Source organism: Eptesicus fuscus, chromosome 12 (assembly GCF_027574615.1).
Source record: "Eptesicus fuscus isolate TK198812 chromosome 12, DD_ASM_mEF_20220401, whole genome shotgun sequence".
In the NCBI taxonomy this organism is placed as follows: Eukaryota; Metazoa; Chordata; class Mammalia; order Chiroptera; family Vespertilionidae; genus Eptesicus; species Eptesicus fuscus.
Window position 1 is genome coordinate 60,970,783 of NC_072484.1, and position 12,371 is coordinate 60,983,153.

Consider the following 12,371-nt stretch of genomic DNA (forward strand, 5'->3'; position numbering starts at 1 on the left):
AACCTCCATGGGTGAAGTTTTTCTTTCCAAACCGACAGCTCCTCCTTTTTTATTTCTTGCATCCATAAGCTGGTGATTCCTTCAAGAAAGAGGAGAACAGAATGGCTTTGTGTGAGATGTAATTTGGTGCCTTTCAGGGCCCTGGCAGTACCCATAACTGGTAAAAAGTCCTTCACACAGTAACATAGTACAACTACTGTGCTATTCACAAAGTCATTCACAAGGCACTGTTTTGAGCATTGTTTTTTTTTTATATATGTGCAAGTTGAACAGTATCCTAAATTGTCCTAAATGAAAGTGAAATGTTCCTACCAAAAGATGATAAAAGCGTAGCCCTTTCTATGTACATGGTATGTGTTCTTCAGAACTTTCTTGGCTTTCCTGAATACTTGCTTTACTGGATTCCTCTCTTCCTCTTTTATAAAGTCACTGCTAGTATTAAGTGTTGGAGGGAACAAAGGTATTATTGGGATATCAGCTCCCTGAGCTCTCAGAACAAGTGGTAATTAGAGAGATGCAGTAGCTAAGAGCTCTGCTGACCCGCCCCTGTGAATTCCACACTGATTCCTTTGGTTTCTCCAGTCTCCAAACGCACTGATCCCCAGAGTGCCCTTCAAAGGGGGCCAGGCGGTGTGAACAGCAGGGATGCCAAAGGTGAACTGTTCTCTTCTACCATCTCTACTCCCCAGTCTTGCTTTGCCATTCACTAATACAGGGAAATTGGCATCTGTAGTCCCACTGCTGCGTGCTTGAGCCCTCCTGGGCTTCGAGGATGTTTCAGCTTGCTGGCTCTGGACCAGGGAAGATCTTTTCCTTAAAAGGGTAGCTGTTGCCCCATTCTGGAAGGAGCAGCATGGTATTGCCTTCCCCTGTGGGTAAATCGGGCTGAGGACAGCCGTGCTGCCCCTCAGGAGTGTTTGAGAAGCCCCGGGCCCTGGGAATGTGTTCAGTTCCCCCAGCCTGCAGTGTCATTGAGAAAGGAGTTTCTGTCCAGCAGAGTGGTGGAGCGGAGCGCCTTGGGAACTGCAGGTCTGCAACCAAAGCTCAAAGGAAACTGGCACCCCGGCGCAAGGTAGGAATGCGAGCAGTCAGCGCTTGGGGTGCTGGCTAGACATCAGACTTGCAAGCCAAAGAATATACACCTGTAGTGATATATTTTTGTTGCTTGGCAAGGCCTTTCCATCTGGTGGTGGTGCTGGTGCTGGTGGTCCTCTGTGTGTCCTGCCCCCATGCCATGCTTGCCTTCTCTGCTTGCACAGGGACAGTGTCGTGTGGAAAGTTGGACTCAACCTTCTGCTTTCGTACTGCATTCCCGGGCTATCTGATAATCTCTTGAAACCAGAGCTTGATATCCTTCAGTTTAGGATTCAGTCTAGACCCTTACCCCGGAGAGTTGGCAGAGTTTAGAGGTCTGTGGTTACAAAATAAGATGGGTAGCCAGCCTCCCGCTGCTTTAGCTGAGGCTGTGATTCTCTATCGCATCAGAAGGAGTGACTTCCTGCCCCAGAACAGGCTGAGCCCAGCACCCTGGCCTCCCCTCCCGCATGCCGGCCCCAGAAGGCACAGCACCTTCTCCAGCCACCTCAATGGAGTGAGAACATCTGACCCTTTCATTAAATGCACACACTGCCTTGACTTCAGAGATTGCTCTTTCAAAAACTGCTGTAGTCTTGGTGGCAGGCCTCATCGTGCATGGGTGTTTAGTAGAGATGACAGCATGCTGTAATTATACGTCACATTCCTGCTGTGTGTGTAGTTCTTCCTTTAAGGAACAAGAAGACTTTGGGGATATTTTTTTCAATCTTCAAGTACTCTAGAAATTGGACATCATTAGGGTATGTCATATAATCTTGCTTCTTTAACTGACCGGGGTTTAGGTTCAAGGAGACAGAGGAGAATAGTTCTGGTTGTTAGTCAGACTTGTGGGGAAGGCAGATGGAAACGGATGGTGCAAGGTTCAAGGTTTCCAGAAGTCAAGGCAATTTGAGGGCTTCATAGTATTTTTCTACTCTTAAGTATTTAAAACCAAGTGTTTCAGAACCCTTGTGCAAGGCCTGGTTCCATGTGCCTCTCAGAAATCTTACCCATTTCCTCAACTTCTTAGCTCCACTTTTGGGGAACACTCACAGCAGAGATCCCCTGAGACTCCCTGGTCTGGGTTTGAGACAAAAGCTCCCAGAACTGAGCAGGTAACTCTGCCCCTCATTTGCCCTTTTCCAACCTGTTCTTCCATATCAAGGTCTCACCAGTTGCAAGTTTCCATGGAAGTAGGGTTAGGGCATTGGTTACAGTAAGTGGTCTTGTCCATCTCTGGGTCTGCCCAGGCTTGAGGTGGGCAGAGGTTGGAGTTCCCTTGTGGCTGGCGATATTGTCTTCCATGATCTCTGCTGCCATCCTCATGTAGAAGGTGACTTCTTCTGTTCCCTGGTGGAGATAGGATCACTTAGGTGATTTTGGACGAAGGATAAACACTGGCTATCAAGTTAATGATGGGGCTGAGGGCATTATCTTGTCTTGTCCCAGGCTTTTCACTCGTATGCTAATCCATTTACACAGTATTGGTAGTCCATCTCCATTGATTTCTTGGGAATCTAGGTTTAGTAATAAATTGAAAAGGTACTTTTGCTTGCTTTACTTTAGAAAGTTTTATGAAGCTGGGGCCATTTAAAAGTAAAATGTCAATTTCTGGTGCGTAGTACATACTCAGTATGTACTGCAGTGATGGCGAACCTATGACATGCGTGTCAGCACTGACACGTGTAGCCATTTCTGATGACACGCGGCCGCTGAGGCGGCCACATGCCGAGGATGAAACATTTGCGAAATAATGTTCTTTCCTCAAAGTGACACACTACCTGAGTTATGCTCAGTTTTTTGGTGAAGTTTGACACACCAAGCTCAAAAGGTTGCCCATCACTGATGTACTGGAAGAATGAGTGAATCAACAAATACGCATACTTTCCCCTTAGTATTAGGATAGACTACAATATGTCTTTTACAGCCCATCTATTCAATTAGGCCCTTTAAAAATATGTACATCACTATCCCAGCAGTGTTAATAACACATTTTGCTTAGTGTGAGTGGGCAGACAGCTTCATTTCCCAGGTAGTCATAGAAGCCCTTTTTATGTCTGCTTAATCCCCCAAAACCAAATCCTTAATGGGATGAGTTCTTAGAACACGAAGACCATGCTCTGTTCCCAATGGTATTTATATATTACTCTCTGATACACAGAGTGGGGGAGGGGCGGGGAGTAGAGTTACTGACTCCTTCCCCTAATATTAAATGTGTTTTAGACAGAGAGGAAGTTAATTTCAGGGTGCTAGAGTATGGAGATTTATCATACATATACAAACCACTTTGCTGTACATTATTCCATTTGACCTTCAAAACGACCTTGTGATTGAGCGAGGATCCTGCTTTAGACATAGGGAGATGGGTTCACCAGGGCTCTGTGATCAGCCCGTAGTACCAGGGACAGAAGGGGCAGAAGTGGAACTCAGGGCAGCATGTTTGACCCCAGGTGCGGCAGGACTGGTTTGTCCTCTGCTAGGAGGATGGCAGGGGGAGCATGTCCTTCAGAAGATGCACAGACAGCACCAGGGCCTACTTTCCACGCAGCACTGGCTCACAGCTGGCCTTAGATTTTTCCTCCAGTCGGCCCTGTCACATCACTCCCTATCCCCAATAGATTTGTGGGACAGGGAAGAGGTGGGTGGGTGGGTGGAGGGATGAAAGTTGGGGGGTCACCAAGGGAGGTCTTTCCATATCTTTCTGACTAATGGTGAGAGGTGGCAAAAACATGGCAGAGAATGAGTGTGAAAGCTGTGTCAACTCTACTAGGCCACGTGAGCACACACTCAAAGAGTTCATTCTCCCCAGAGGATTGACTTGTTCCAGATATTGGTTTGATGGCGTCCATTCCCCTAAGGCTGATGGGGTTGCCCACCCTCCAACATGCTGTTGAATGTCTCCGTGTGATGGGGAATCCTTTGCTGAAAGTTTTGTCCCCATGACAGCCCTTTGAAACTTCTGATAGCCAATCAAAGAGGAATGATTCATGAAAGTGGTCATGTTCCCACTGAATGTGATAGAAAACCTTTGTGCAAGCCCAAACCAGAATTCATGTCACTTCACGGCTTTGAGACCTGCACTGTGAAGGCAGAGTCTGCTTTCCAATTGGCCAAATATTGCCCTCTTGACCTCAGCCAAGCATTGTGGCATTTAAGAGAGAGAGTCTGTTTTGGTGATCCTCGGCATCCTCTGGTATTCCAGTAATAACTACATCTCAGGTTTTGAAACACTTAACCTCCTTGCCTTGGGTTTCTAAGTTTACTTTCCTGCTGCGTTATAGCAACTAAAGGGAGCGGAACATAACCCCAGGCTCTGAAGTTGCACTTGCATGGCGGAAGGTTGTGAGTAACCCAGGTGCTGAGGTTTGCAGTAACCAATTCATACTAACTGTCAGAGCTTGGTACTTACCCCACACCTTGACTCCCAAAGCACCCTCATGCCTGTCATCTCATAATTTTGTGCTCATGTCATCCTTGTGATACACTGGGATTAGGGAGACCTGGGGAGCAGGGAGGGGCATTGCCATGTCTCAGGTTCTCAGCATGTCAGTGGAAAGCCTGGCCATGATTTGGGGTCACCTGGCCTCCCCCTCCTAGTAACACCTGTGGGTTGATGACCACTTTGGATGAGGGAGGTCTGCACAGTGGAGGAAGCGAGTGGCCACAGGTGGAAGTGGCTACGGAAGCCTGTGTGCCTGCACCAGACTTGACAAGGGGTTCTCTCTCCCACTGATGCTGGTGATGGGAGTCAGATTGGACCACAAGGTAACGCGGGATCACCGCATCACCGGCAGGTGTTGAGTTTCATTTCATTTTCTCCTCACGCATCACCTGTATGATGGTTTTCATGTGCACGTGTTTTCCAAACTAATTGTTTGGTTTCTTTTGTGTCTGTGACAAAGCCGCAGACGTTGTGAAGGCCCCAGCTCCCGTTGGCTTTGTTTTGGCCCCTTCTCCTGTAACCTGACGCACTGACAAAAAGATCGGTGTTTTGTTTTTGTGTGTGTGTTGGGGGCGAGGTGCGAGGGAAATCATCAAAAACACGAACATTTGGTATTTTCAAATAACCCTTCTCTTGGGCTGTTCTTTCCTGGCAGGATGACAGTGCCGATTTGAAATGCCAGCTTCAGTTTGCCAAAGAGGAAGGCTCCCTGATGCGCAAAAAGATGGCCAAGCTGGGCAAGGAGAAGGACGAGCTGGAGCAGGAGCTCCAGAAGTACAAGGCCCTCTATGGCGACGTGGACAGCCCCCTGCCCACCGGGGAAGCCGGTGGGCCGCCCAGCACCAGGGAGGCGGAGCTGAAGCTGCGGCTGAAGTTGGTGGAGGAAGAAGCCAACATCTTGGGCCGGAAGATCGTGGAGCTGGAAGTGGAGAACCGAGGCCTCAAAGCGGAGATGGAGGACATGCGAGGCCAGTACGAGCGCGAGGGCCCAGGCCGGGACCACCTCCCAAGCATTCCTACCTCACCCTTCGGCGACTCCCTGGAGTCCTCCACGGAGCTCCGCCGACACCTGCAGTTTGTGGAGGAGGAAGCGGAGCTGCTACGAAGGTCCATATCTGAGATCGAAGACCACAACCGGCAGCTAACACATGAGCTGAGCAAGTTCAAGTTTGAACCGCGCCCGGAGCCCGGTTGGCTGGCGGATGGCGGAGGCAAGGGCATGAATGGAGGGGCTCCCCTGCAGGAGGAGCTGAAGTCCGCCCGGCTGCAGATCAGCGAGCTGAGCGGGAAGGTCCTGAAGCTGCAGTATGAGAACCGGGTGCTGCTGTCCAATGTCCAGCGCTACGACCTGGCCGCCCACCTGGGCCTGCGTGCCCCGAGCCCCCGGGACAGCGACGCCGACAGTGACACAGCCAAGAAGGAGAGTGATGGGGAGGAAGGCCGCCTGCCCCAGCCCAGGCGGGAGGGCCCCATTGGCGGGGAGAGTGACTCGGAAGAGGTGTTGGAGAAGACATCCGGCTTCAGCAGCGGAAAGCCATCGGAGGCCAGCGAGCTGTGTCCGGCAGAGGTTCTGAGGGCCAGGGAGGACTCCGAGTGCTTGGTGAGCATAAAGCACGAGGCTGAGCGGCTGGAACGGACCATGGAGAGCCTCATCACAGACACCAATGGCTTTGTGGACGACATGGCCTCGCCGGGGCCTGGTGCTCAGGGGGAGGGGGACAGGAAGGGGCCCCAGCTGCTGGGGACCATCAATGCCAGGATGAAGACTTTCCGGAAGGAGCTCCAGACCTTCCTGGAGCAGGTGAACCGGCTCGGGGATGGTGTGAGGGAGCGCCTGGAAGGCCTGTCTCCCTTGCCCCACCTCACAGAGTCCTCCAGCTTCCTCTCCACTGTGACCTCCGTGTCCCGGGACTCCCCCATCGGGAACCTGGGGAAGGAGCTGGTCCCAGACTTGCAGGTAAGGGGGCTCCTGGCTCTGCCTCCCTGCTCGGTTTTGCTCTTCCTCCTCCTTGCTGGCCTTGCTGCACTTGAACTCATCCTGCTCACGGCTGCTTGGTTATGATTTCAAGCCTGCATTGTACTAAAGCCTCAAGTGTCAACCAAATCCTTTCTATTGGTTGGGTTTCTTTTTTTTTTTTTTTAAGTTCTCTTTTATTTCCTTGTTTCTTTTTCCTTTTTCCTCTCTTATTTTTAACTGCGCCATTGCTCTTGGCTTAGAGGTCCTCCCTCATGACACCAGGCTAATCCCAATGGAAGCGATAGGGATCGAAGCAGTCTTTCTCATTTTTTGGTGTCTCAAACGACCAGCTATCCTGATGAAGAAGCTAAGAGGAGTTTTAAGACAAAGTGCAAACTCATTTCACAGTCAGGATAATTAGCAGACTCGCTCAGGAGCAAGTTTCATTGCCAAAGGGGACAGTTCTGAAAGGCCCTAGGCACCCAGGCCCACCCACTCCCACTGGAAGATGAGCCAGAGTGGGGAGAGGAGCCCGGCTCTGAGAGAAGGATGGTTGTGATGGAAAGTCTCGCTGCTGGCTTGCTCCCGCTGCCCTCCCTGAGCCGAGGGTGAGGGCCAAGTGGAGTAGCCGTCCCAGGACTGCTTTCCTATGCGTCGCCCTGGGGTGCATGACCCAGCTGCCACCCTGGATTATGGCTTTGACTGCTCGACCACAGCGAGGAAGGAGGAGCCTTGCTTCCGTATCCTTCATGGGTAGCGTGCTTGCGGTTGCGTCTGTGATTCATGCATCCCCATTGCATGCGCCTCATAACCAGTGTTTTGCATTCTTCCCCCTCTCTCTTTGCTTTCCAGATCTTTCAGCCCATCGTTTTGCTCATCCTCATTTTGGTTCTGTTCTCTTCACTCTCTTATGCCACTGTGTTTAAGTTGGTTTTTCTGTCCATGCTTTTCTTCGTCTGGTAGTGTTCTCAGTCGTCTGCCTTACCCATTTTTGTTTTTCTTTATCTCCCTTCCCTACCCCACCCTCACCCTCTTGTCCTTTGTTTTTTATTTAAAATTAAAAAACAACAACAACCAAATCCCTCCATGCACCTAACAGTCCAAACTGAGAGATCAGATGGAGTGGCAGCTGGGTCAGGAGCGAGGGGACGAGCGGGAGCACTTGCACCTCCGAGCCACGCGGGAGCTGCACCGCCGAGCCGACGGGGATGCCCGGAGCTGCAGGCCGGGAGGCCAGAGCTGTTTCAATCTAGAGGTCAGCAAGCTGGCTGGTCCCACCGGCCACCCCTCTCCCCTTGCCCTCCCACCCTTCCCTTGTTGTGTGGTTGGCTGTCTGACATTTCCTTTGAGTTCAATTCCTTTAGCGAACACAGTAGGAAAAGATGGAATCAGGAGGACTTCACTAGGAGCCAACCCCCTACATGCAGCTGGAATTGGAGGGTCTACGCAGGCTGAATGCAGGGAACTGCCAGCACCCCTTGTCAGGCAGGCGTGGTCCCACCCGTACACCTGTGTCTCCAGGGCCCATGGGTGCCTGGAAATTTAGCAAGACGTAGGAGACTGGTTTGTGAGCATTACTCGGCTTCTTGTCAAACAGGGAAGAAAACTGGGATAACACCAAGCACTGTTTTTGCTAGTCTGGAGAAAACCCCTCCCATGTCTCACGCGTCCCGTAGTTTCTGGTGACTCTGGCCAGTAGCAGAGTCTAGGCGTGCACTCCTGACGACCTGGACTCTTCAGCATGCTCTGTTGTTGCCACGGTAACGCCTTGTCAACAAAGTCCTGAGCCACCACAGATACTCCATTCTATGAAACAGTTGTCAGTGGTCCTGTCGGCAAAAGCTCCTCCGTGCAAGTAATTCCACCCAGGACCGAAAGACAGGTGTCTCTGAGGAGTGAGTCCCTGACTCTGATACTGCTGGTCACGGCAGGGTATTGCAGGGTTACAGCAACATAGTACACATTAGAAAATATCTGGATAAAGAATCTTAATTTATTATTCCCAGTGGGGGTGTTACCACTCAGCTCTGAGCCTTCTTAGTGGCTTCCAAAGGGCAGAGTAGGGAGCAGGGCGGGGAGGGAGCCTCACACCTGGAAGCAAACAGGAGCTCCCTCCACAAGAAGGTCAGGCATTTGACTAAGAAATGAAGAGGCACTGGGGGTGGAGCGCTTGGGCCTTTTGCTCAGCTTGCAGCTAATGCCTTGGTTAGACTGTGAGTCCCCCTGTCAGAGGGAGGCGGGTGGGGCAGCTGGCCCACCCAGACATGAGTTCAAATATCTCCGGTCTGTGAGAGAGTATGTCACATTTCTACCCTCGTGGGTAGGGCACACAGTAACATGAAAACCTTCTCCAAACAGCTTAAGTAAAACAAAAACAGTTTTTGAAACAGCCCTTGTAGTCCACCACCTTACATTACTCTGGCAGAGGCCAGGCTCGCCCAAAGGTGGCATCCAAGTCCATGCCCGAGAGAGAAGTAACTGTGGGCCACACAGAGGTGTGACAAGGAGAATTCTGCATGCCACTGGCCAAGCACACGGCAGTACCAGCTCCTGGACGACCAGCAGAAGCCCCGCGTGCCATGTGGGGCTGCTGTGTGCCACCCCAGAGCAGCAATGCCGGGTCCTCCCAGTCTGGAGCTCACAGTGCCCAGCATAAGCATTTGTGATTTTTGAAGATGTCTTCTGGGCACAGGCTCTGGACATGGAATTGGACATGTATTACGGCAGATCAACTTTAGTGTGTTCTCTTTCCAAATTTGCAGGTAAGCTGTTCCTAGGTTTTATACCAAAGGTAAAACAGAGCACTACATATTTGGGTTTTCCCCAAAAAATAGATTTAGTGATTGGTGTGTCTTGTAACTCTATGGAACTTTCACAGTAAGACCCTTTGATCAACCCGTGCCCCACGCAGGGTTTTCATCTGGAATACTGGTTGCTTGGACACTAGCAGATTCACAATTCTATACATTTCAAATGAATTGAATGATCCACCTCCAAGGCAGAAAGCTCAGGAAGACACGTGTCCCAGCTCTCAGTTCACACTGAGCACAGTGATGTCTAGCAGGGTCGCCATGCTGTGCTGGAATCACCCCAGACACCCGCTCTGTGTGCATCACTAGCCCTGTTTCTCAGGCACGTGTCAGCCTCTGTTTTCTCATCTGTAAAATGGCCCTGCCTGCTTCATGTGGTTATATGGGGATGATTCTCAGAGCCAGTGAGCTATTACCTGAACAAGTACACTAAACAGTGCTAAATGCCATCTAAACATCGAGTATGATTAATAATAAGGAGAGGGATTATGTCCCGCCATCGAAGATTATAGGCGGGAAGGGGTGTCACAGCTACCCTGGTCATGGGACCAATTTTCTCTGCCCACTGTAGCCCTTTGTCACTTGTTACTGGCTGTTCCCGGGTCCTGTACAGAAGCACAGCTCTGGCTGGACGTGGCCGCCCTGGTCTCCCCGATACACTGTTTGCGGAGAACTGCAGCTGTCTTCCCATTGGCGCCATCGTTCAAGGCCTGTCACGCAGCCCTGTTAGTGAAGCTCTGATCAAGTGTGCTATCATGCCAGGCCACTGAGACGTCGTCCTGTTGCTTGCCACATACACACACGCACTGCAAGCTTCAAAAACCGGCAACAATCAGAGAGAGAGAAATGCTTTATTGGATAAAACAATGTTCTAGGAAGGCAAACCTCCAGAAAAGGGAGACTAGCCGAGTTAGTTGGTGCCACATGGCAAGTCCGGATCGCTGAACAATGTAGCTCAGAAGGGAATGTCTGACTCCCTCATGATGAGAATGGAAAAACGAGGCCTGAGAGGAGCGGTTGGCCATTCAGCTCCCAGGGGGACGGTGGTAGGACTGGGTCTAAACCAGTCTGCTCAGGCCTGGTCAGTCCTGTCCCCCCTGCTGCCCAGGACTGCAGGGACTGGCAGCCCTGACCTCCCCTTGGCTCTGGGGCCCAGACACACCAACAAGAGCTCCATTTCCTGGGGGATGTTTCTGAACAGGGATCACTCAGGTGATTAACTGCATGGCCAGTGATGTTGCCAAGGGATGTTTCTTCTTTGTGAACATCTGTCTGGTTTTCTTTAATTTTATATATTTTAACGAGAACATAAAAAAGAAAAAGAAGAAGAAAACTCATAGTGAAAGGCAATGTCTAGGGAGCATCCCCAGAAGGGAAAATGGTCTGAACCCGAAGTTTAACCTCCTTTGTTGGGACATTTTTATTCACTAAGGCATTTTGCACAGAAGAGAAAACCCAATTATGCATGCAAGCATATCATATTTGAAAATATCTTTTAAAGATAACACATATTTTAGGACCACTTTGGTGGCTCCATAGCTTTTCCTTTTATTTTGAGGAGCCGAATATCCACCCTTGTGGAGTCTGGGTCTGGGGTGCTCTGTCCCTTGGGTGATGTCACCCTGACAGACAGCTTCGTTTGGTCTTTGAATACTACATTGGGTTGAAATGGTACAGCAGACAGTTCTAGAAAGAACTCCTAAAAGCCTTTGAATGAAAACATCCGGAACGCAGTGCTTACAACTGCTTTCCTCTGAGGCCATGATGGAAAGGGTACCCAGGCCCCCATCAGGGCAGCTGACTGACTCCTCCTGTTGAAGACCCCCCGGGAACCAGGGGAGAGGCAAGCACAAGGCTTTCCTCTAGAAGCAGGCCAAGACGGAGGCTGCGTGCACCCGTAGCAGTGTATTCCCTCCTACATTCCCTTTGGAATTACCACTAATTACCTGCATAAGCCAACTGCTACCACGTCCGAACTTCCCCCAGCTCTTAGCCTTCGTGCCTCGGGGAAGGGATGGAGCCTTATAGGACGCCTAGTATCAGTGGCTTAGAAGAAGAAACAACTTTCTGACTTTCAGCTGAAGTTTTAAAAAAGGATCCATTTCTCAAGTTCCATTTGTGAAATACCTTCTAGGATTTCCGCCTGATAGATTTTCCTATTTAGGGAAAGGGGGAAAAGGTAAGTTCTTACTTTGGAAAATTCAGATGTTTGGGGCAGGTTAAATTATTACTTGTACGAATTGTACCAGTAGTACCAGTAGCAGCAATAACAACAAAAGGAGAAAAGTAAAAATCTACATTCTTACACGGTGGCATTTTAGCAGATAACAAATCTGTGAAGGAAGCCTGCTGCTCGGATGGCACATATAACAAGTCCGGGAAGGGAATGGCATATCCACGCCCTGCCCTCGTAAAACAGTCATGGGCAGAGGAAGCTGAACTCAGAGTCTGTTAACACTCACTGACCCATTAATGCAACCACACAAAAATTAACTGGTAAAAAAAAAAAAAAAAGGATTTCACACAAACAGTATTCCTGTTGCCTGTTCGTCTCAGTAGATGGTAGCAAGATTCTCACACCTGGCACCAGGTTCTTCCCTGACTTTGCCCCGCGTGAGAGATTTCCATTTGTTAAGAGAGAGCAATGTATAGAATATGTGGTTTGGAATGTGCAGGGTACCTTAAAAATAGTTCTCAATGAGGAGTAGCCAAGCACGGGCACTGGTCAGATTTCAGATATAAATGAAACCAAGCCTGTGCCCAGAGGATTGGGTTTCAGAAATCTCAAAGGGCTCTCTTCCCCCAGCTCCCCCTTTATCCTTTAATCGGCTAAGCGCACGGAGCGTTTGTGATCACTTATGCCTCAGCTGTGCCCTACCAGCCACGATAGAATGATGCGTGCTGGTTTTATGCCAAGCATGTGTGCACATTTGTTGACCTCATCTACTGCTTTGGGGAGAAGCAGTAACAAAACTGGCCGGAACAAAATGGAACTCACCAGAATATGAAGTCACGGTGAGAGAGCTGGAACAGAGTTCTGGTGACAGTAGTGTTGTTAGGTGATGGCATTGTTAATGCCCTCATGGAA

General features: G+C 50.0%; 1 protein-coding gene across 1 annotated transcript in view; it reads left to right on the forward strand.

Annotated features, from left to right (window-relative positions):
• The window catches only part of MTCL1 (microtubule crosslinking factor 1), a 117,927-nt gene that overhangs the window by 66,978 nt on the left and 38,578 nt on the right, over positions 1-12,371 (forward strand). Inside the window, exons 5-6 of the mRNA XM_008159865.3 lie at positions 5,172-6,473; positions 7,573-7,728. Coding sequence (XP_008158087.2) covers positions 5,172-6,473; positions 7,573-7,728 — 1,458 coding nt within the window. The remainder of the gene's footprint in view (positions 1-5,171; positions 6,474-7,572; positions 7,729-12,371) is intronic.